We start from the raw sequence: 25,612 nt of genomic DNA, 5'->3' as shown, positions 1-25,612 counted from the left end.
ATGACACTTGCATCGATAATGAATCTGCACTTTGCTACGGTTGTCCTTTCACAACTTCAGAGCTTCCATCTATGTGTTCAAGGCTTGTGTATTTACATTGTGCCCCTCCCCTTTAACTTTTTGATTACTCATTGATCCATCAGCTTCCATGCAGGGGAAATGGATATTGAATGAAAAGTAAATTGAATGAAAAATTAAACTGGTTAATCTTGAAAAGAAGAGTCAACACTATATAATTTTGCACTTTATGGATTATGTATTGTAATATGAATTATGATTATAATTTATTAATTTGTACATGGTTTGCACAGTGATTGTAGTTTTTTTTCTCATTGACTTGTTTATTTACATCGTTCCCCCCCCATCCCTTTCTCTCTTTGACTACTCATTGATCCATCAGCTTCCATACAGGGGAAATGGAAATCAAGCCCAAGCCACGTGAAGTAATCTCTGATGTTCAGCTAACCCACCTTGTCTTGTCCTGTTCTTAGTGAACACAGAGGCTAATAGTCAACAATAGTTTATTTTATTGCAGGAGGAGTTGCTGAGCATCTGCCATGAGGCTATACTGACTGTATAAATCACCCTTATCAGCCACATTCCCTAAACCATAGTGTTCCCTCTTCCAGGGTGATCTTCAGAGAACAAACATTCAGCTAGATTTTGGAGATGGTACTGCTGTGTCTTATGCTAATTTCAGTCCCATAGAAGATGGCATCCGGCACATCTATAAGAGCACTGGAATATTTCAAGTAACAGCATATGCAGAAAACAACTTGGGTTCGGACATTGCATCACTTTTCCTGCACGTGGTCTGTAAGTATATTCCTACAGCAAGCTCTGAAATGGTCCACAATTGACTGCATGCATGGGTCTTAATTCTAGAAGATTCTTTAACTCCTATTTTCCACCAAGTAGTTATTCATTTTTAGCACACAGAATGCTTTATAATCTTATTCTTCATCTGTACAAAATGTGGTTCTTTAATGTTCTCATTTTATACAGGATGAACAGAGGTGATGATAATAACATAAGAAGAGCCCTGCTGGATCAGACCAATATCCCATCTAGTTCAGCATCCTATCTCACACAATGGCCAACCAGTTCCTCTGAATGACCAACAGGGCATAAAGGCCTGATGTTGCTTCCTGGCTCTGGGATTCAGAGGATCAATGCCTCTAAATGTGGAAGTTCCCCTCAGTCATCATATTTAGTAGACAATGATAGACTTATCCTCCATGAATCTATCCATTCCCCTTCTAAAGCTGTTTATTCCTGTGTATTGGGATATTTGGTTAATATAGCAGAGTTTGCCCAGTCATAGAAGCATGATACTAAGTGCAATAAATACATCTCCCAAGAAATAAATTCGGGGTGGGGTGGGGGGGTGGGGAGAGGAGGTAAACTTACATTTATTCAAGTAGATTCAGTTCACATTCAGGTTACAGTTGAAGAGAGAGAAAGAAGCCTAATCTCAAGAGTACTTTTCCTATTACAAATGGCCAACTTGTCTGGCATCATATGTGTGGGAGTATGAGGGCATTGCAGCTACAGGAGAGACCTGAAGAACCATGTGTCTCTGTGAAAGGCCATCTGGAGAGAGTGAGAGGACAACGGAGGGGTCAAATAGCAGTTTCCAGGTAGTGATGGGCATGAACCAGGAAAATGGCAGTTTGTGGTGGTTCATGGTTCATTCAGTTCCACAAACCATGAACTTCCATGAACTTTTCCGTTTGCTAAACCAGTTCATGAGTTCATGTGGTTCATGAGTTCATATGGTTTGGGAGGTGGTAGAATGGCCCCCTCATGAGTTAGAGATGCCAAATTCACAGGAAGCCACCTACCCTCCAAGTTTGCTGAAGATTGGATTTGTCCAGCAACAAGCAGTTCTTCTCCTAACTCTCTCTCTTTCTCAATGACTAACTCTTCTCTCTTCCTGCTGCAAAGTGAAAACAGCTGAGTCAAGATGAGGTGTATATATACAGTCTGTCCCCATAAAGCAGAATGGGAGCTCCATAGTTGGCTGCCAGAGCTGCCAATCAAACTATGGAGAACTATTATGGGTGTTTCTAGGGCTCTCCACTAGTCCACTGTCTGACCAACAAACTACTCCAATGAACCACCTGAACCTTCATGGAAAATATGGTGGTTCATTGTTGTTATGGGAACAGCATGACCAAATAAACTGGGTCAAAATGAACCATGAGTCAGCCTTGTTTCAGTAAAAATTCAATTCATTTTGCAATTCATGCCCATTCCTACTCCCAAGTTAAGGCAAAGAGAGTCATACCATTCAAGAAAATAACACTTATACATTCTCAGAGTGTTGTAGCCCCTCCCCATTGGCCATGTATGCTAAATTGCTCACTCCAACACTGTGGCCATCACCACATCCTCTGGCAGCGAATTCCACATTTTAATCACTCTCTGTGTAAAATTGTATTTCCTTTTGTCTGTCATGAACCTACTGCCCATCAGCTTCATGGGATGCCCTTGAGTTATAATATTTTGGGAGAGGGAGAAAAATTTCTCTTTGTCAGCTCTCTTCACCCCATGCAGAATTTTATAATATTATAATGTTGTGCCTAGGCTTTTCTTAGGAGTCCTATCCTCTGGACTTCACTTGCTATCTTTAAGTCCCATCAAAGCCCCCTTCTGTCTCTTATTTTAAAATCAGCCACAAATTACTTTTAACATAGCACTAGGACATTAGCAACTTTTGGCTTTACTTTGGACCTTTACTTAATGAAATGAAACGCTGACCAATTCTTCAGAAATATTTTTTTACACAAAAATGCTCTTTGGCAGTGAATAAAGTGAGTGGTAATCACAAATACAAATAACAAGTCTACCTAAGTCAGTGTATAGTAGAAACCTGTAGCAAAGTATGAACCATGCAGTCCTATGGAGAGGATTGCACTGTAGACTGTGATTAAACCACTCAGGTGAAAATAGACAATATTTTGGGTTAAGCTAAGGTTTATTAAAAACTTTTAAGATGAACTACTCAAAATTCAACTTTAATTTTTAATTATTAGTGGGAACTCCCCTAAACAGCTTTCCTATAGGCTAGCCATTATTTGGGCAGACCAATCCTGGCTCCAAGTTTAACTTAGTACCATCCTGGAGACTTTGGGGACCAAATTCTATAATTTCTGGAACCATCAGTCCCATAAAATGCAGACACTACTTGCACCACTTTTAACAAGCTATCTTTGCTATGGCTTAGATGCAATGTCCTGCACATTCCTTCGGCAGCAAAGGTGACAAGCAAACAAGTATTGGAGTGCATAAAACCAGGCATACCATTGGAAGGAAAAATCACAAAACTGCAGCTAATTTATTTCAGCCATGTCATGCAGAAGAACTCACTAGAAAAAAAGCAATTATGCATGGATGGGCTAGTGGCAAAAGGAAACCAGCCTACCAAAGGACACAGTACCTAGACACAATAAAAGTCAACACCAGCCTGAGCATGGAACAACTCAAAGAAATAGTACAAAATCAGAAAACATGGAGAGAGCTAGCCCACAGAATCACCAAGACTTGGACACGAGTGAACGGTTAACAACAACAGATGCAATGACTACTTTCCACCAATCTGGATCCAGTGACTAAGTCTTTCTCCATCAGAAAATTTCCTCTGCCAGGCTGCAATCCTATGAATACTTTCCTGGGATTTATTCATTTACTTATTTATTGGATATATAACCTTCCGCCCCCCCTGCACAGCAGGGCTCAGGGCAGGTTAACAACAATGGTAAAAACAATAAAAACAGTGATTTTAGCAATGATTTTAAATTAGCTATTAAAAACAATTTCCAGCATATTATTAATATCAAGCAAATGGCACCTAGAGCACAGCTGATACCTCTTGTTCAAGGGAGAACGATAAGCTGGTGCTAAAGACAGAGGAGGTGACCAAAGGAAGGCAAGGGGAGTCCAGTCCAGATATAACTGTCATAGTGCAGTCATAGGCCTGGTGAAGTGTTTCAGTTTTGTAGGCCCTGCAGAACTGCAGCAGATCCTGCAGGGCCTGTATCTCACTTGGGAGCGCATTCCACCAGGGCCGAGGCCAGGGATCACCGGGAGATTGCTATTCATTGAGCGCAAGGCTCTTTGGGGGACATATCAAGAGAGACAGTCCCAGAGATATGTTGATTCCAGAACATGTAGAGCTTTACGGGTTAAAACCAACACCTTGAACCTGATCTGGTACTCCATGAGCCAGTACAGCTGGCAGAGCACCAGTTGTATATGGGACCTAGATAGAGTTCTACAAGGAGTTCTTTTTCTGAGGAAGTTTTTCTCCATTAACTGAGGGGAGTAATTGCATCCAAGTATGTGGAAGGGAATAATTGAATCCAACCATAGTTTTTCACCAGCTGTGAATCTTGCTGACCTTAGCTTCTACTACTTGGGGCTTTTATAACCCATATATTTGTGATTCTTAGTAAGGAAGGTAGTGAATTGAGTCACATGGATGAGTCAATATGTGAGTGAGAAGAAATGGAAGATAACCGCCTAGGCCTTAATTTTCAAAGTTCTTCTTAATGTTCTCAAATGTGGAGAGCCCAAATGATTTCTAATAACATTAAGGGTAGGAAACCAGCCAGAAAGCTTTTTAAAGAAATCAATTTATTTTATCTGAAGACTGGACAATAGCTACATTTTGAAAAGAGAATAATATTCGGGAAAGAGGTAATAGCGATCCCATTTGGCATGCATAGCATGTAAGGTTCCTGAATAAATATTAAAGGGGAAAAATCAAAGATAATGAAAAATAATACTGTATAGATTCAGCAATGGTAGACTGTGCCAAGCTAAACATGCCACTTTTTAAAAGAAACCTGATGGTCTGAATAAAAAGAGGGTTTTTTTGTACCACCAGTCTTTCTACGGCTTCTCTTACCTGTTTCTGTTTCTCTTACCTGTTTCGGAAGTCTGGGGGAGCATATGGGGACAGGACCAATTTTTAACATTCATGGAGTGCTAGGCAGAGTCAGATATGACAGCAAGAATCTGGTTGGCTAGAATTAGTAAAACAGAATGCTTGGTCAGTAAACAGTAAAGATGACATGGCATATAGTACTGAGATCTGGTTAATCAAGGAGGATAGTCTGAACTAAACTAGTCTGAACTATGCCCACTAGATTTCCTGGTACAATACCAGGCATGAACAGAAGACTGCACTGTTTAATATCAATGTGAAACCATGGGAAGATATCATCTAGTGACATGGAAGAAATTGTCATCAATATACAGGAGACAGTCAGTTCTCTCTCTCTTTCCATCTAATTTCAGGGAACCAATAGACATGCTGAAGTTGTGTATAGAGCCAGTAAGGGACTGAATGAACAAACTGAAATGTAACTCAGAAAAAATAGAAGTCCTGTGAGTTGAGGGTAAAACTAGTGCAGGAATTGATGTATGTCCATCTATAGTTATAATCACATTGAAAGAAGGAAGGAAGGGAGGGAGAGAGGATGGAAGATAGATGGGAAGGGAGGTGGATAGAAAGCAACTTTAATTTTTAAATGCATTTTCCAAGCTGCTGGCTTGAAAAAGTGATTTAAAGAGACAAATGCCTTCTCCAAGCTGATTCTGAGGAGTTAGCACTGCCCACATTTGCAGAGGTACTCTTGTAAGGGTTTTCGCAGCAGCCAACCCATATCTTTGAGCTCATTCCTCCTGAAAGTATGCTTGGCCTTCCAATGCCAGAATTTTTATTATTATTAATTGGAGAGAGACTCCACCTGTCCATTCAGGAAGTCAATCTTCAAGAGCTTTTAAAAAACAAAAACAAATAAACGATCGAATGTATGCAAAAAAGAAATCTGCAAGCATGTTAGAAGTCCTATTGTAAATGTCTTATACTTTTCATTGAAAAGCAAGCAAAAAGGGAGTACTTGTTGCCTTCCAACACCAGCTGAAAACTTTTGAAATTTTGGAAGAATTTTTGATTACATTTTTATCCCTGGTTTACTAATTGCAGTTTAATTTTTTAATGTTATATATATATATATATATATATATATATATATATATATATATATATATATATATATATATGATTTTTGTTTCTGTTGTGAGTTACTGTGAGCATTTTTAACAGAAAGATGAAATACAAATACATTAAGTAACTGTTGGAAATAACTCCTAATTAATTAAAATGTATATTACTTTTACTTATGGACAGCAAAAATCAGGACTTTGGGAGAACTTTTCTCCCACTCAGTTGCTAATTTTTGCTTTGGTTACTTGCTGTGCTTACTTGAAGTGGTTCATTCATATTTCCAATGGACAACAAACCTGTCCCGCAGATAATGGTATCCAGGGGTGACCAACAGTAGTTCTCCAGATGTTTTTGCCTGCAACTCCCATCAGCCCCAGCCAGCATGGCCAATGGCTGGGGCTGATGGGAGTTGTAGGCAAAAACATCTGGAGAGCTACCGTTGGCCACCCCTGGGCCGCCTGTAATCTGTATTAATTTCTCATTATGAATATTCATTAAAACTTTAAATATAAAGAGTACTTATAAGCTAAATAATTTCCTCACACTCTTGGGGCTAATATCTTCTTTTTTTCTTATTGTATTTGAATTGACTGATTTTGTATGTGGTGATCTTATAAATCCAAAAATGTGGTGCAGAACATTCTTCAGTATTATCTTGGACATACCAATACTTTTGTGTTCACCCTAATTCCATCAAGATTGTCTGCCATTGCTCATGTTGTGTGCTATTGGCTCCAATAGTTCTGCACTCTGTGTTCACTGTATTCACTGGGCTCAAGCATACAGATGGTCTCATGAAGATATTTTCTTTGATCCAGAAATCTGAATTATTGCTTGAAGACACAATAGGTACTTCTCTTTACAGTGTAATTGTCTGGGACCAGGCAGCAAGTTGCTCAGTAATTAAGAACATGCACTCTGTACATGCTCAGTGTCAGTTCTGAGATGATTACACACATGCATCTTGGGAGAAGGGCCAGAGATAGCCTCTTACAAAAGAGGTGTGATTACTAAAAGTTTGGAAACTGAAAAATGCAACCTGTGAGACGTGATTCCTCATTGTGCTCTTGTTACCTTTGCAAATGCTGAGGGGGTGTGACCTATTATATAAATGATGGTTATGTCAGGGGGTGTGCCCTAATATGCAAATGAGCTCCTGGTGGGATTTTTCTACAAAAAAGTCCTGCTCATAACCTACCATTCTCTGCCCTTACATCCCTATCATTGCAGTGTCAACCTGGAGTGAAACACAATGGGAATAACCAAGGGGAGCAAGGATTCTCCACTGTCTCCACCTCCCCTTCATGACTCTCACAGCAATGACCCATGTACACTGACAATCATGGCAGAGCAGAGGAATCTAGATGCCTTCTACTCTCTAAAAGGCTTTAAATATTTCTTTCCCTGCTCTGCCATATTGTCAATATATTAATATGCAATAAAGAGCTTTCAACTTATTTTGGGGGGTCTAATCACTTGTTCGTTTATTCATTTGCATAGTATGTAAGGATTTATTGACCATGCCTGGATTGAAGGTGGTGCATTTTTAAAATCAATCTTAGTCAGAAGAATTATAGAGGAATTTAACAAGTTGTCTCAAGATTATAAGAAATTGGTTGCTATGCATTCCCAGATGTAGCTCAGAAACCTAACTAAAGGAGTCACAGCAATTTCATACATAGATCTTATTACGTTGTTCCATATCTACCTTTCTCAGCTAGACTAATCTTCCAGCAATCCTACACAGATGCAGGTTTTCGAAATTATAGTGTCTGTGTCACTGGAAACAATTAGGATAAATTTTATTTAGCCTTTCTGGCATTAGATACTGTAAAAAAAGGTATTTTAGAAAAGTTTTCACTTAAACTTGTAATGGTAGAAGAATTGAAACATTAAGAGGTACACATTGCTCCTGTCATTTGTTCTCTTGTTCAGATCTCTTTCCCATATCAGTTTATATATTGCAATTTTTTAAAAACAATGTGTATGTGTTGAAGAATAATTCAGGAAGTTATCTTATGAATGCAAAACACTGTATTAGAACTGGCCCTGAGAATAAGAACGTGTTGATTAGCCATGAGATCTCCCACCTGCTTGCAATTACAACAGTACCTGACTGTAATACATAAGCAACCACAAGGAACAATCTATTATTCTGAGCATTCCTGCTGCACAACAATGACAAATTAAAATTCAGTTCTACGCATAGATGTTAACAAAAACAATGGAGGAAAACAGATGGAGAAAAAGTGAAAGTTTCAGCTAAAAACTTCATGTTTTTCCATCTGTTTTCCTTCCTTTCCCTTGTCTCCTCTATTGGTGACAAACTGAATTCCTAATTTCTGGATATGGAAGTTTTACAGAGATTTCTGGCCATCTGCCACATTGCTTTAAAGGCACTGGAATAAGTTTGATTACCTGTATACTTACTTTCTCTTAGCCTAAAACATTATTGTGCCAAGAGCTGTTAAACCTCATCTCTTGCCCCAAGGTGCTTTTCAAATGACTAAGGACTGGTTGATGCTGCTCAGCACCAAGGGAGTCCTTCTCCCCAACACATGCCCCTCCAGCCACACAAGAAAATGAAGGGCTGATTTTGTTAGCGCTTTTGAGGAGATTTAAATGGCAGGCATATTTTGAGGGGGGAGAAATCTGAGGCTTGCTATTTTGTCTTTGATATTAGCCAGGGATGTTGTTACTATTATTGTAAGCCACCTTGAACCAAGAGGAAAGGCAGGATAAATATTTTAATAAATAATTTAAATAAATAAATATTTCTGCAGGTAGATGGTAGTTAGGCAGCTGCTGCATCTTAGTGACCAGGTGGGCTTATATGTGCCTCCCATCTTTGCCTCCTCTATGCTGGGTGACATGAGGCACTCAGCTCAACCCAGCCCTTTTTGAAGCCTCTATTCATTAAAGAAGGACATATCCCCTATTTGCCCTACAGCAATTTTCAATGAACCTATGATGGTCGTTTAGAATGAGGAATTGATAAAGGTGGAGACATATTTAGTTTTAAAAAGAAGTTTAGGAACCTGAAAAATGGACATTCTGTATCTGATCATATTAGGCACAGTTGGATACATTGCACACTGTTCTTTACCTTTTCTAGGTTGGCACAGCTCCTTAGACTGGAAGGGCCAGGGAGCATTCTGCTTTCACCACTTTAGAAAACATTCATTCATTCAATTTATAATCCACCTTTCTTCCATCATGGAGCTCCATCTGGTGTTCATAGGTCCCCAAGAGTTCTCCCATCCATGCACATCCAGGCCCATAGCCACTTATGTTTGGCAGGACTGCTGCGTCATGTCTCCTTCCAACTATATCCTGGTATCAAACATGGATATGGATGGGTTCTGTATTTACCAATGGTTTCTGTTCCTACAGGTCCTGTGGAACGTGTACATTTGAGTGCCCCCTTTGTGGCCATCAGGAATAAGGAAGTCAATCTCACTGCTGTGGTTTGGCCAAGTCAGTCGGGCACACTCACTTATTTCTGGTGGTTTGGCAACAACACAAAGGTTTGATTTTTTTTAATTGCTTATTTCTTTCAGAAATGTTAATCTTTGGATGCTATATATATATATATATATATATATATATATATATATATATATATATATATATATATATATATATATACTACACAAAATTGTCTAAGCTGTTGTAAAAGCAATATGATTTTTCCTTGATATATAACAAGGCTCATTTATTTTCTGAACTTTACTCCTTCTCTTTCTCACTCCCTTCCTTTCCCTGTTGTTGTTTGCAGGCGTCCCTACAATTTGCAGTTGGTTATTATAGAAACACTATGTTTAGATGCCATTGTTATTACTAGAATTCAAAATTATACACTACCATATACCGCATAATGTTGGGTTTTCTGCTCAACATTTAAAAACGGCTGGTGATCAAATAAGCATCGGCATTTCCAATATGCGTGGCACAATGTAGTTATAATGCTAGAGTCCAACACAGCACTTTAAAGCCACTGGGGACCAAATAACATTTTGGATGTGTGAATTCAAGCTAAGATCACAAACAACTTTCCTTCCCTGTCCATGGTGTTTGGGGACATGTCAGAAATACATGGGAAGTTACTGTTGAATGCTAAGTCACAGTCCATCACCCATCCCATAAACACAGCTGACATATATTCTTGAGATATTAAAGGTCTAGAAAGTTCCTTGTGATTGTTTAATTTAGATACTGCCACTATAAGTGAAAGTTGTGAAATATTATTTTTTGTCTTGGATTAAGTGGTTTGCTAAATCCAGGAATTTGTGATTTGTTTGCTTTTTAAATTATCACCACTTGCCCAAAACACTAAAGCAGAAATTGCACAAAACACTAGAGCAGAAATTCTCAAACTGTGTTTCTTGTGTTCCTCTAGAGCAGGGGCGGCCGAACTGTGGCTTGGGAGCTCTTTTACACATATTGGGTGGTTACAGACTTGCACTTTGTGCCAACTCAGAGACGCCTCAGAAATTGACCAGAAAAATCCTTCCAAACACAAACATCTGCTGCCCATCCCCATCCTGTACTCACCCCTTCCTATGGCATCTTCAGAGAGGCTCAAAAAGCTATCACTCTTATCTGGAAGCAGAAGGGCACAAGTGAGGTGTCTGGGTGGTATGAAACTGCCAAGCTGCCCCAAGTTGCATCCAGCTTTTTTTTTTTAACCAAAAACAGTTCAGAGTGCATGTGTGCATGTGTGTGCACATGTGCATGACCACTAAAATGTATGGGGAAAAAACCCAAACCGAGCAGTGGAGATAGTGTGCGACAGCCATCTGATCATGTCTGTGTCGCCCCCTGAATGGATGAGGACGGCTTGTGGGGGAGTGTGTGGAAGGTTCAGGAAGGTTCTTTTTTGAGTTGGCCGAATTTGGAATGCCTCCAGTTTGTCCCACAATGTCCATCTGTTATCAGCCATTGTGTGGCTCCAAGAGGTCAAGGAGGAACTTAATGTAGGCTTACTCTCAAGTAAATATGTTTAACATCAGGACCTCAGTCAGCCTCTGAGCAGTGATCCATAGGTAGGTGACTATTTTTACATGTGTGAAGTGGGGGTGGAGGGGAAAATAGGTAAGCTTGCAAGCTCTTCACCACCATCACGGAGGTCACTCAGAGAACTAGAGCAGGGAAAGAGAATGAAAGAGCCAAGGGTGCTACTGAAAGGAGGGATGCAAGTAAAGAGGGTAGTGCAAGGTAAGGTCCCACCTTAATTTCATACCTCCTGTAGGAGCTGTATTTACTAACCTTGGTGTCAAGGCAAAAAGAGATGCATAATGATGAAAATAGTCAAAGTGAGATGCATAATGATGCAAATGGTGTGCATTTTCTTCTTCCACTGGTGCCAAAAAACAATTCCCTAATCTTTCCCTATGCTGGTTTTATGGGCTCTGGTATTCCCAGCTTTTTTTTTTTTTTTAAGTCTCCTTCTAGCATGGTCATGTTGTAAAGTGCATACATATGCATTTTATCTTCTGTGCAAATAAAGTATTAAGAATTTTAATAAAGACATGTGTGTAATATTTGTTCATGTCTTGTGGCTCTCAAACATCTGATGTTTATTTTATGTGGCTCTTACATTAAGCAAATTTGGCCACGCCTGCTCTGGAGCATATCAGGAATTCATAAGTGAGAAATCTAGGACTAGTGGAACTTTCCCCCAAAATCCCATTTTTTCCAAGACTATTGCTCTTCTCCCACAGTGTGCAGTCATTTGGTGGTTGGTATGTGTGTGTGTGCGTGTGTGTGCATGTAGTGCAGGGTGTGTTCTAAGGTGCATTTTCAGTTTCTCTATGGAGCCCTTCGGATATAACCAGTGATTAGAGTCTGGTGGCCTATAAGAGGTATGCGGCACAGGAATTCCTTGGAAGATGTTGAACTAGAAAGGATTTCCTCAAGTTAGAATGGTTAAAAACCACAGCACTGGTTTACACAGTTGTCTACTAAAAAGGTAAAGGTAGTCCCCTGTGCAAGCATCAGTCATTTTTGACTCTGGGGTGATGTTGCTTTCACAATGTTTTCATGGCAGACTTTTACGTTGCTTTCACAACGTTTTCACAGCAGACAGTAGTTGTCTACTATCTATATGTTATTTTCTGAATAATTTTGCTAATCAACAGATGGGTAGCCTTGTTCAGCCAACAAGACATATGCCTGTCATCTAAGAAGTATAAGCTCAGGGGCAATTCTACCTAGAACTGAGGTACTGCTTTGCTATCCCATAACATCATAGTGGGTGATACTAATTTAATATTGTCCGGCCATTCTAGTGTTTCCCTGTCGCAGTGACTGCACCAAATCGTTTCCATATTTCTTGCTCTCTGGGGTAAGATGTGGTCATAGCAACGTTTTCCATTAATTTTAGGTGCACCTTCTTGGTTTGCACCTTCTTATGCCTTAATCATATAAATTGACAGTCTGTTGCTAATTTAGGGCTGCATAAATACATTTGGAAGGATATGTTTGCTGTGAAGGTCTTGTGTCAGTTTTAAAGCTTAAAGTAACTTGAATTTGTGATTCCTTCCAGCATAAAATAGATATTTCTAGAACACTATAGTTTCATACACACAAACAAAATTTATTTTTTTTGTGCTTGGAAATTGCAAATAGGAGTAACTGTGATTACAGTATTGTACCTGCAATTTTAGATCTTATGTGTCTGATTCATGGGTGCAATCACAAATGTAAGCTCTTCAAACTACAGGCACAAAATGGCACCAAAATAGGGGCAGTTTAAAGCTTGTAAAAATACTTGGCTTTGTAAAATGACAATAATCATGGGAAGATATAGCAGAATGCTAAGCAGGGTTGGGAGATCCCTTTCTCATTCTGTCAGCTAGCATGAAGATTTTCAAATATTTTCCACTGATTTGCAAAAATGTCTGAAAACAGCTATGATTCTACTATTCTCCCTGGGCTCCTCTGCCTTTCATCTCCTGGGTTTCACTGTTCTGAGTAGATATTACTCTCTGACCTCAATAGATGTGTTCTGGGAGGGGAAAATCCCTCTAGGGATTGTTTGCTTGAGCATCATGAGCCAATAGGGCTTGGGGATCAGCCCTCGAATTCTGCACATGAATACTCTTCTGTAACTACAATGTCTAAAATTATGCACAGAAGCCTCCCAGATTCTATGAGCAAATTCCCCCACTGCTCTCCCACATACATTCCTGTAACATTCCTGTTTAAATAAAGGCAAAATAATTTCTGGACACCAAACTGCAATGTACTATCTCCTTTTATCTTCTCCATATGTGTCATTCAATTATTCATTTGTAGGACTGAAAATTTCAGTTTGCAGGTTTAGCTATCTACTAATGTGGAATGTTGCAAGTATTCTACAGATCACTGTATAATTTTCTTTGTGTTCTGTAACTTTAAAATAAAAGCAATGACTTATACATTCCTGAAAATAGTCACTATATACTGCAGCTATTCAAATATGCAGGAACCAGGTACAATTGCTAGCCTTTGAACATTATATTTTGTTTTATATGGAAAAAGCAGTTCAAATATGTGTGGGTCATCATACACAAGCAAAGAAGGGCTTTCCTACCTCACCTCTGCCTTACCTGCCATAGGATAACATGGAATTTGCTCCCCCAAGTTGTGTCTTAGATAAAGGGCTGAACCACACAGCAGCATGCTTGAATGGCTATCTGTTGCCTGCTAAAAATCAATGGACTATGTGGGGGCAGGAATCAGACCAGTACTTCATTGTCATGCTAGCCGTACTGTTAACTAAAGTCACTGTGCAACTGAAGCTGATTTTGATGTGACCCTTCCAACTCCTGATGCAATTAATGAAAAAAAAAAAAATGTTGGAGACAGCCATAGCATTTTAGGCTGTTTGTACTCTGTGCTTGAAGGATACTGCTGCAATATACAATTCCATTTTATACACACCTTACACAAGGACTCTAATTTCTTTTTCCAGATTGAGCTATTGTAGTGAAGTTCTGGTCCATTGCCTTAGCAATACACCTAAAGGCCAATTTGCTTGGATTAACACAGGTCCAGTTTAATAAATGTGTCTGACAGTCTAATAGGTTTTGAACAAATGAACCTTAAACTCCTTGATTTAATTTAGAGCTAGTGTCCAGAGCTCAGTGCTTGACTTAAATCTAAGGAACTAGCTGAATTTTAAAACTGAACAATGAAGATGAAAACAGTCATGATAATAGGACATCCACCATAAAAAAGACAGTGTTTTTAAAAATAAAATTGGCATTTGTTCTCTCTCTCTTGGCTTGGAGAGAATCAGAATCAGTTCACCATCACAGCATTTATTTTGTTTAAAATATTTATATCCTGAATATCCTTTGGTGCAAGGCAACTTTTAAACATTTAAACATTACAATTTAAAGCTGATAGGATAAAACATGAATGCCCAATTTCCCCAACAAGATTCCTGCAGTTTGTACCCCATTAAAAGCCCTGGTAGATAAGACAGTTTTGGAGACCGTCCTGAAAATTTCTAATGACAGTGCCCCTGTCACTCTACAGAGAGCCCATTTCACAGAGTGGAAGGTACAGTGAGAAAAAGAATGGGCTGTTGTTAATGGCAGGTGGGCAATTTTATTATGGGAACACCTAGCAGGTGGCATCCTGAAGACTATAGGTGGCACACTGGGACATATGAGAGGACTGGGATCTAGCAGACCCAGGTTCAAATCCCCACTGTGTCATGGAAGCTTGCTGGGCGACATTGGTCTGGTCACACACTCTCAGTCTAACATACCTCTCTCTATATCTATACCTTACCAGGTTGTTGTGGGGATAAAATGGAGAAGAGGAGAATTGGGGGGAAAGGTGGGGTATGAAGTAAGTAATAAATAATCATGCGAACAAACACATCCAAATGTGTTCATACACATCTCAGCGGCTCACTAAATGATTGGCTTTCTGCTCATGACCAGAGAAAAGGCAATCATGCACTCATAGTTATTCTAGTCATTCAAATGACCAACTTAAATAAAGTATGGAATCACTTGCAGTTTGTCCCTTCTTGGTCATGAGCTGAACCAGTGATGTGACCATAACTAATCAGGATTTATAGAAAAAAGAGGGCAGGTCATGATGGCAGATTGCAGTAGGTCACAAACAAACAAAAGTTTAAATGTTTGATACTTGGGAACAAGCTTGATGATGTGGATATACCTTAAATGTCATGAATGTAGAGATAAGCCTGTGCTTTTTTTTGCCTTGATTGGGTTATTCGAAAACCCTGCTTCATCCTTTCACCCTAAACTTGAATTCAGATTATTTTTCTACAACAGTATGACATTTTCTGTACACTTCATTTACACCATTTTTAAGTTTTTCTATTAACCATCTGTTTTTAATCAATTAAAATGTACTTCTGTATGTAAAGTGTAAAGCACAACTGCATATCTTCATTTTCACCTTTCCAGGGGGTGAATGGGCTGGCATTATCCTCTGTTGCTTTAAATTTCTCTTCCTACAGTTGTGAGCAAACACAACTTTCTTCTCCTATATTGCTGTTTCTGTCTACTCTTGATGCCAGTGGATATTATTTCTTTCATGCAAACTGAGCCTCCCCTGCCATAATAAATGTTTCATGTTGTTTTTTTCTCTTTTTTTAAAAAAATCAACCTATTTATTTAAAAACCAACCCAGTTTTAGTAACTGCTTGTGGTATGTCCTAATCCTTTAGTTCCGGACAAGAAACAGAAGTTTACATTGGCAATGTGGCCTGATTATCTTACTCTTACTTATAATCAATAATTATGGTGAATTGCCTTTGAATTGCTATAAAACTAGAGTTTGTTCTCAAGGATTCTACTTTATACTACTATATTGTCTATAGTAGTATAAAGTAGAATCCTTGAAAACAAACACAGATCTGCTGTTTCTTCACCCACACAGATGCACACCTTCCCTTGTTCTTAATCTGGCAGAGACTGCCTCTTACATGACTCCATGTATACCTAATGGAACCAATAGAGAACTATCTTTAAGTAGTTAGTACCTATTAAAAAAAAACGTGATCCAGCTATTCTGAACCATTAATGAAACAGCCATGATTTGCCACAATACTGTTACATACTTGGTATAAACCCTTGAAGGAACAGCAGGGAGCCATAAGGACCATCCAGTAGAATGTAACAAATGATCAATGTTAAACATCAAAACACAAAAAAGCAGATATGTTTTCTGGTTTCTTGGCTTGAAAAAAAAAACCATTTGAAAAGTTATGAATTAAATAGTTGAATCTGAGGGTTTTTTACATCACTATTTCAAATAAAGGCTAAATTGAAAGCAGATATACAGGCCATTCCGTAACAGACATAGTGTTGAGGCACTATGGAAGTGCCAAGCTCTGTGTGTCCCTGGCATGATCTTCAACAGCAGCATGATACTTGAAGGGAAGAAGGGTCCAATGGGGATGAAAAATAAAAATGGCTATTAGAAGAGGCAACCTCACTCCTGAAAATGTGACAATTTTCTCATCTTTTAATAATCACAGATGATTTCTGTATATCCCTTAGAAGAGAAAGCCACCAGTAATATGTCCAAAAGTTGACTTAGGAGGACTAGTTGTTATCATGCAACAATAGCACATTCATTTTTTTACTGCTGCCTTAGTGTTGCATTTTACCTAGTTTTTCAGCGGAGCACAAGCTATGTCATATGAAAATCTCAGGTTGACCTGGACCATGGCAGTCACTTAGTTTGGGTGGGTGAAAGAAAGAGTGAAAGAATCTTAGTGAAGTGCCCAGCATCTGTGTAACGATATCCTGAAACCTTGAGTACCTAGTCCAATGTTTATTTGTCTCATGGGCTAGCCACCCACTACCTATTAATCCTCTAAGAAAAAGCAAGCATGACACAGAATGTAGCAAATAGTTCTCTGAAGTTCAGTTATTTCTTTAATTTCCATGTGTATGTAAATGCACATCTCTATAGAAATATATTTAAATATGTAGAACAGTTAAGTGAATGTGTATAGAGTAATGGGATGACACTAGCTGCATTTAATTTTTGCAGCCATTCATCACCTTGGACAGCAGCATGTCTTATACTTTTACTACTGAAGGAATGAACACCATCACAGTGCAGGTCTCAGCTGGTAGCATTCTCATCCAGGACACCAAGGATATCGCTGTACATGGTAAGTGAGTAGAGGATGATCCAAACTGGATCACTGATTCATTACAACATTCACTATTGTTTTTTAAATATTATCGAGCCTGAATAGACTGTGAAATTTCAAGTTCTGAAATCCAAGTTCTATAATTTGTTTACTTTTGATAGCTATCAAAATACGGTACGATTTCATTTGAAACTATGAAGCTCTGTCAATTGAAATATCATTCTGTGTATTAGTTATGATTCTAGTGGGTGGTGAATTAGGATGCAGTGCTTTTGAGGGAACCCTTCCTGGATGTGAAAATATCAAAATAGTATGGGTGGTGTGCAAGTGCTGGCAGCTGTTGATAAGGAATGTGCTATCATCAGTTACAGTGTCTGAATTACTTTCAAGATCAGAAGACACAAATAAGCAATTCTAAGTCTCAAAAAAAAATGGGAAATTTTGCTATATGAGTTATACATCCTAGTGTTTTCCTTTATTCTCCTTTCTCTCTTCCTATAATATCCCCTTCTCCAAACCACACTTATCAAAAGTTAGAAGGATATAAGTGGAATGCTTAGGTCTAAGGAGAGTCTCTAAGGAGAAGAGCCATCTATCATCTGCATAATCGTCAAAGGTTTTCTGTCCATCTCTACTCACTCAAACTTCAGAACTTCTTGGCTGACTTGTATCAGTAAGATGTGATTTCAAAGCTTGTGGCCTACTTGTATTGATGAATAGATCTAAATTAGCAAAATTGTTCTGAGGTCTCCAATGATCTGGCAGACACACCACTCAGCATCTCTGGTACCAGGCTGACCATCTCCTCTGTGACAATAGCACCCAGAGAGGCTACAACATCCTTGTGCTGAAAATTCTGCTATGACATAAATGTCATTGAGATAAGTGAGGCAATCAGAAGATACAGAACTCACATTTGTTAACATAGGAAAACAATCAGCAAGGATGGGTGAAAAGACTCACTGTCCATCAAACTAACAGGTGCTTTACTAATGTCGAAAGAGGCTCTCTGCCCAAAGGCCAAGATATTTTGTTGCTGGCCAGAGGAAAAAAAAACAGTTCTGTGATTTCTAAAGAGCCTTACCATTGAAATTAGCCTTCCATTCCTGCTGTAAGTTAATTAGGAAGTAATTTCTGAGTGCCTCATGAATTGCAATACCCTGATTCGCCTGTCATTAGCACAATTGGTATCTGATTTGTTATGCATTAACCACTCATAGTTGCACATGGGGCTAACAAACAGATAATTCCTGCTTTTGGAAAACAGATTACTTACTATAAGGATTTCCTTAATAGAGCACAGAGCATGCCAGCTAGAATGAACCATTTTCCAAGCACAGGTTCCTGTTTTGTTTTAAGCATACTTTGATTGCTGGATAGTGTTGATGGATTTAAAAGACCTAGAAGAGAAGAGATTCGATTTATATCTCTCCCTTCACTACTCAAAGGAGTCTCAGAGTGGCTTACAATCTTCTTTCCCTTGCTCTCCCCACAACAGACACCCTGTGAGGTAGGTGGAGCTAAGATCAGACTGCCAAGCAATCAACAAACCTCACATCATAAATGAAAACTAGAGTGCTCATCTTGCTTGCTTCCTGTTTGTTCTTTTCTTCCTGCCTTCCTTTAGTCAATTTTCTGATACAAAATACTGTAAGATGGGATAAAAGTCCTTTATAAAAAGGAATTTAATCATCTGTCTTCTTGCTTTTTTTATACAATGTGTTACACGAGTTCCTTCTCTCCCCTTTTCTTCAGTCTCAGACTTTACTTTCAATTTTTACTGTATCAGCAAAAAAACAATTGGAGGCCCACTGCAGTTTTTTAAAAAAAATGCAATGGTGCTTAAATCAGGCCCTATGTATCCTATCTACTAGTACAGAATTAAAAGTTGTCAATGATTTAAATTGTTTTCCTCTTTTGTTCCTGCAAATTGTGGGTTTGAACCTCACATTTCATATTCTTGGTGGAATGCGTCTTTCATAACTAGCTAGCTTTAAAAAATGATCTACTGGGCTTGGAAAGTTAAAAGTAAAGTTAGGTTACATTTCCCTTAATTCATTTGCATTGGGCAGGTATTTGAAACTTTATATGTCAGAGCTGATGCCTGACATATCAGGTCTAATATTCCCCAAATTGATATTTTCATCACAGGAAAATTAATTTTGGAAGTTAGGTTTTGGGGACAAGAATGGCTGAGGATTCCCCCCTTCCCCCCAAATACAATTCTCTGAACAGATATGATCCCATGTACTGGATTTTGTATGTATTTTGAAATTCTGAAATATTTGCTTCAGCTCACCAGGCTAAGGCCACACACAATTTTCTTCTATGCCATAAAAATTAGTGTGACTTAATTCCCCCTTTTTAAAGGAGTTGAATATTTTAGGGTGGACTTTGACTTTGGCTTTCTTCTGACAGAATATTTCCAGTCTCAGTTATTATCATTCTCTCCTAATTTGGATTATCACAACCCTGACATCCCTGAATGGAGAGAGGATATCAGCAGAGTCATCAAGAGAGCTCTGGTACAGGTGAGTACCCATGTCCAATGGAATAATGGGAATTATTTTCTTAAATTCTGAATAAGCTGTGGCAGGACAGTTCAAAGAAGAAAGTTGTTATGAGCTGCAGCTACAGCTGCAGCTGCAGCTACAGTTCTGTTTAAAATCAACACAGAACATTGATAGTCTTTACAGAAAATCATGCAATTATCTCAACATTTTTGGATCATTTGTCAAGTCCTGAATTATTATTAAAGAAAATCCAGTCAAATTTACTTCACCCTCTACCAAGGAACATTTTTAACTTCTTGATATTTGCAGTCTTTATCTCATTTGTTCTCTAGTACCCTAGATAGCAAATTATATTACTGTTCTATAGATAGTGAACTCAGATAACAGAGCAATTGAATGGTTAGTAGTGTCAGACTATAATAGGACCCCTGGGTAGGGATAGGCATGAACTGGCTCATGAACCAAGTTCATGGCCAGTCAACCAACATGAACTTTCCACAAACTTTCCAGTCGTTCTTGGTGCTTCATTACAGGTTGTGAATGGATACATTTCCAGACAGACTGTCTCAACTCAGTTTAAATATGTATTTATTTATTTATTTTAATATATTTCTATTCCACCCATTCCCCATAGGGCTCAGGACGGAGCACAACATATAATAAAACAATAAAATACAATAAAAACATTTTATGAACACACAACTCAGCAGCACTCAGAAAATTTCCAAATTATCACAATATTGCCCACCCTGGCTGTCTCATATCATGACAAGATGTTATCCCATAAAGATGGGATATTATTCCATTTTATATCACAGGTGACAATGCTAACAGGGGAGGCTGGCCAGATCAAGAAAGAGACGCCCACAGCCTCAACTAAAAGCCTGGAGGGACAGCTCAATTTTATAGGCCCTATGGAAAGCTAATAGGCCAGGTAGGGCCTGGATCTTTGTAGGGAGCTGATTCCACCAGGTTGGGGCCAGGACTGAAAAAGCCTTGACCCTAGTTGAGGCAAGGCAGGCATCTCTTGGGCCAGGGATGGCCAACAGATGTTGGGAGGCTGAACATAACGACCTCCCGGGCATATATGGGAGGAGACAGTCCCGCAGGTATGTTGGTCCCAGGCTGCATAAGGCTTTAAACATTAAAACTAAAACCTTGAAGCAGACCTAGTACTCAATAGGCAGCCAGCGCAGACTGCAGAGCACCGGCTGAATGCCCACTCATAAAGGTGATGCAGTCAGCAGGCAAGCCACCGCATTCTGCAGCAGCTGCAATTTCAGGATCAGTCTCAAGGGCAAGTCAGCGTAGAGTGAGTTACAGTTGTCTAGTCTGGAAGTGACCATTGCATGGACCACTGAAGCCAGATCCTGGGGGGATAGATATGGTGCTAGCTGCCTGATCTGCCGAAGATAACAAAAGGCAGACCTGGCAACCATCGTGATCTGGGCCTCCATGGAAAGGGAGGCATCCAAGATCACTCCCAAGCTCTTCACCTATGACACTGTTCAAGGCTGGGAGCTGGATGCACATAACCACCACCCTCCGGCCCAGGTGCAGGACCTCCATCTTAGCTGGATTCAGCTTCAGCCGGCTCTGTTGTAACCACCCACCCATGGCTCCCAATGCCACACTGCAAGAGTTAAAACAGGATGAATTCACTGAACTCTTCCCCTACCATAATATGACATTTTCCATTTACTGTATGCTGAAAATTCACATGGGCCTAACCTATGCCATATGTCCAATTAACTGTTTGCCCTTTTAATCATCCTGTTCCTAAGTTTCAAACGTATTACACAGTATTAAAATGTGAAAAATAATGTCCACATAAAATTAAATGTGTAACAAAAGCTATAATTTCATTTTGAATTAAATGCTTAACCCTAGCTGTGAAATTTCTATCCAGACAGAAAGTCTGATGTTACTTTGCATACCAGCTGGATTTTAAGTTTTGAAGTTTCTGAAAGAAGGAATTTCTGTTACAACTAATTCTCATGTGTATCCTGAATGGGTTGGAAATTGCTCTTCCATACTACGTGGAGGACCAGGCTCAGAAAATGAACATGGTATTTGTTCATACGTATTGTTATAAGTGGACATCCTCATAGACTTGATTTCATGGAAATCTCCATCCAAAGATGATTCAAGTTGTGGTGGACTTCCTATTGGTAACAACCAATGAAAGATAAACATGTTAGGCAGCAGTGAAATTAATAGGACTTATGCTACTCTTGCATATATGAATGGGCATCCCTATCAAACAACCCAAAATTTTCAGTGGGGATTTGTGAATGCTGAGATGTTCACATAATGTATCTATAGTTTCTTTTACCACTTGCAATCCATTAAGTTATGAGCATGTGCCAGCAGCAACTGCCTGCCTGCTGTCTATGTGTTGGAGAACAAATATGCTGAAAATATTTCAAAGTTCAAGCAAATATTCACTATGAACATCTGAGATACTCAGTTCAAGAGAAAATAGGCATTACAAGCAAAGTTATTTTTATAGAACATGCCATCTTACAGAATTTATAGGCAAAAAGTAGACAGGTCTCTGCCTCAAGGAGCTTGCACGAAGAACACAGGGCAGGGGGAGCCAAGGGTAACAAAGAATGAATATAACCAATGTCAATGCTTGAGGACTTAGTTGGAGTCCAGTAGCACCTTTAAGACCAACAAAGTTTTATTCAGAATGTAAGCATTCGTGTGCATGCACTAGGCTTTCCAATCCCCAGGTCCCAGCAGGGGTTCTTCCACTTTCCCAGGCTCCTTCCCGCCCCCAGTCAGCTGGCCAGCCGGGGGAAGCCCTGCCCCCAGAGGACCATGTGCCTTTCCACCTCCGGAGGCTTCAGTCTCCGATTGAAAGGCTTCCTCTTAGGATGGTGTGTCTGTGTTACTTTGAAGAAGTTGGCAGCAACTTGTGAGTAGAGAGGCCAGTCCCTTGCTTCAGAGTCACCAGAAACGTGGTGGGGAGGGGGGGAAAGAAACGTCTGCTGAGCACTTCATTATTCCCTATGTGGAGATCGATTCTTATAGGTTATAATGGGGAATTGATCTGGAGGTTTCAGGGGCTCTGGGGGAGCTGTTTTTTGAGGTAGAGGCACCAAATTTTCAGTATAGTATCTAGTGCCTCTCCCCAAAGTAACCCCCAAGTTTCAAAACGATTGGACCAGGGGGTCCAATTCTATGATCCCCAAAAGAAGGTGCCCCTATCCTTCATTATTTCTTATGGAAGGAAGACATTTAAAATGGCCAGAACTCTCTGGGAGTTCAATTATGTTTGTCACACCCTTGTTCCTGGCTCCTCCCCCAATGTCTCCTGGCTCCACTCCCAAAGTCCCCAGATATTTCTTGAATTGGACTTGGCAACCCTAGCATGCACATTTCATCAAGCAATGAAATGGGGTACAGTGATCAGAGTTACATATAGCTGGTGGGCAGTGATTAACCATGCAAAATAGTACCAAGTCACAATCTATGCTGAAATAGTATAATTAACAAATTGAAAGAACAACCAGTTTGGTTTAGGTACCATTTGTTGTTGAGGACTTTGTTACAGTTCTCAATGAGAATTAAGAAACAAAACCAATTTAAGTGGCTTTGACAAAGACCAGGGCCAGCTTGAGGATTTTGGTTGTCCTAGACAAACTGCTCTCCCGTGGGAAGGTGGCACTCACTTTCCTCCCCTCTGCACACAGAGAGGTGGGAGAGGTGGCCTCTAGCAGCAACGCAGCAACCTCTTTGCCTCTAGCAGCAACGCAGACCCTGGTGACGGATCATGCTAGTACCCCCTGTCCTTGCCCTCCCCCTGTGCCAAGGGGATGCAGGGGGACAAGGGATTGGCCACCTGTTTTCCTTACCCCATGGCAGCATAAGCAGCATAAGCACTTGTGCACACCCTCTTTGTCTCTCCCCATACCCTGTGGAGACAGAAAGATGCCACCCTTCTTCCTCTCTTCCAGTGGACAATGTACACCCACGTTGTCCTCTGCAGCAACTCCTGTGGCATCCTGCCCCAATGCCAATCTTCAATGGAGGGCAGCAGTCTGATTGGTTAGATTACCTCAGAAATGTCAGTGGCTGATTTCACCTGACATTTCTTCTCTATGTTATTTTGACAGGGTGGGACAGCCAGAGTTTTTCAGCAAAGAAGAAAACACGTTACTAGGGAGGCTCAGTCAGACAGGGAAAGAAAAACTGAGGGGAAAATCTTGCCTCTGAGGGAGGAAAGTGGATGGGGCCATCATAGTACCTTTGTATATTCATCTGACATATTGACATTTGTTGCATGACAGGTGCTGGACAGATAGATTAAAATATAGGGTAGAATACAATTGTCAGGTGGGGTCTGAAACTGGATCATGGAATAATTCAGATCCTTTGGTTCTTTGTCTCAAATTTATTTTTCACTCATCATTCTCCTTTATTGCAGAAGGAGTACATTCATATTGTTTCTATTTACTTGGCATACTGGATTTTTTTTTTTGCCTGGAACACAGTGTGAACATTTACAATTTTGCTCACTTCTTATCTCCATCGAGCAAAAACTTGTTTGATGTTATTTAATGGTAACCCTTTGATCAAATGCGTTCTTGCTTGAGCTTGATTTTCAGTATTCTAAGAATGCTGTAAGATGTACATTGTTAAAATAAACCTGTTTCAAAAAATACATTTGCTCTGCCTTGAGACCAAACATTCAGCTCTAACCTGATTGCAGCCCTCTTTTTCACATGGAGTGTTATTAACAGCTGTATATGGTATAGGAGAGCCATGTGGGTTGATAACTAGAAATCAATCATGTTCATGCAAAGTGGAAGTGTACCTCTTTTGGAAGATAGAGAAAATTGCATTTTGGTTCATTTTACCCTTAGAATAAAGTACAGTGAAATTTATGAAAAGACAGCAGTGCGCTGGAATATGAGAATAGGTTCGGTGAGAGGGAGTTATATCAGGTATCTGTGGCCCCACCAACACATTGCAAACTGAACCCAGACCCTCCAAAATCTAGCTTGATTCAAAAGGTGTGATTTCCAGCCAACAAAATCCTGTGTGTGTGTTGGGGGGGAGGGTCTTTTATATTGACTTAGGGCCTTTCTGTACCCTAGGCTCACCCTGATTGTTGGCAGCTGATTAACAAGCTTTAGAACCATTTTGGCCATGGATCGTCTACACGTCTGCCATCCCTCTGCATTTTTGCAGTTGTGGAGTCAGTTTATTGTCTTCTGCATGTGCCTTAATTTAAGTAGTTAGGATTTTTAAGGAAGGGTTTCATCATCAGTGGTGGTATTATCAGTAGTGTCACAACACCCCTCCTCCTTTTAGTTTTTGCATGTGCTTATATCAGTATATTGATATGATGGGTGTTTTTTTTAAAAAAATGACACTAAAATATTGTTATATTGATATACCATTGTAATTAGAGGGTTAACAGGTCCTCTGAATTTACAGCTTTTGGGGTTTTAAAAAGTACCTAGCCCTTCTGTCACAGAAATATAAGGGAAAAGACATATCTCCATAAGAGAAGAGACAAAGTTTTACTTTTTTCTAAAAAAAACAGGTAATTCAGCAAACCCACTAAACCTATCATTACAATGGTATATCAATATATCCATAGAGGGATATTAATTTTAAAAAAATAAAAATTGAAGTGTCTTTAGGGCAGGGGGTGAATAGGGAATGGTTTTATATTGACAACAGTCCAGTAATTGAAAAACAGGTTGAAGGAGGATGGGGGCGCATGGGACAAAGAAAAGTGACAGAAATATTATGCACAAGGAAAAAGGTGATTCAGAATTGACTTTCAATAAAAGACTAGAATAAAAGTGGTCTCAAAAGAACTGGGGGGGGGGGGAGAGCACTTCCCCCAAAGCAAAAGCTAAAGGAACAAAAATGTGTGCATAAATCAGAGGATAAACCAACGTGCAGGACCAGAGCCAATGGCAA

At 39.5% G+C, this 25,612-nt stretch overlaps 1 protein-coding gene across 1 annotated transcript in view; it reads left to right on the top strand.

Annotated features, from left to right (window-relative positions):
- Positions 1-25,612, top strand: part of SORCS3 (sortilin related VPS10 domain containing receptor 3) — a 900,280-nt gene that overhangs the window by 820,557 nt on the left and 54,111 nt on the right. Inside the window, exons 19-22 of the mRNA XM_060242676.1 lie at positions 630-816; positions 9,410-9,543; positions 17,048-17,171; positions 19,572-19,684. Of these exons, the coding sequence (XP_060098659.1) occupies positions 630-816; positions 9,410-9,543; positions 17,048-17,171; positions 19,572-19,684 (558 nt within the window). The remainder of the gene's footprint in view (positions 1-629; positions 817-9,409; positions 9,544-17,047; positions 17,172-19,571; positions 19,685-25,612) is intronic.

The sequence above is a fragment of the Heteronotia binoei genome, chromosome 6 (assembly GCF_032191835.1).
Source record: "Heteronotia binoei isolate CCM8104 ecotype False Entrance Well chromosome 6, APGP_CSIRO_Hbin_v1, whole genome shotgun sequence".
In the NCBI taxonomy this organism is placed as follows: domain Eukaryota; kingdom Metazoa; phylum Chordata; class Lepidosauria; order Squamata; family Gekkonidae; genus Heteronotia; species Heteronotia binoei.
Note: the sequence above shows the minus strand (reverse complement) of the source record. Positions and strands in the feature narration are given on the sequence as shown.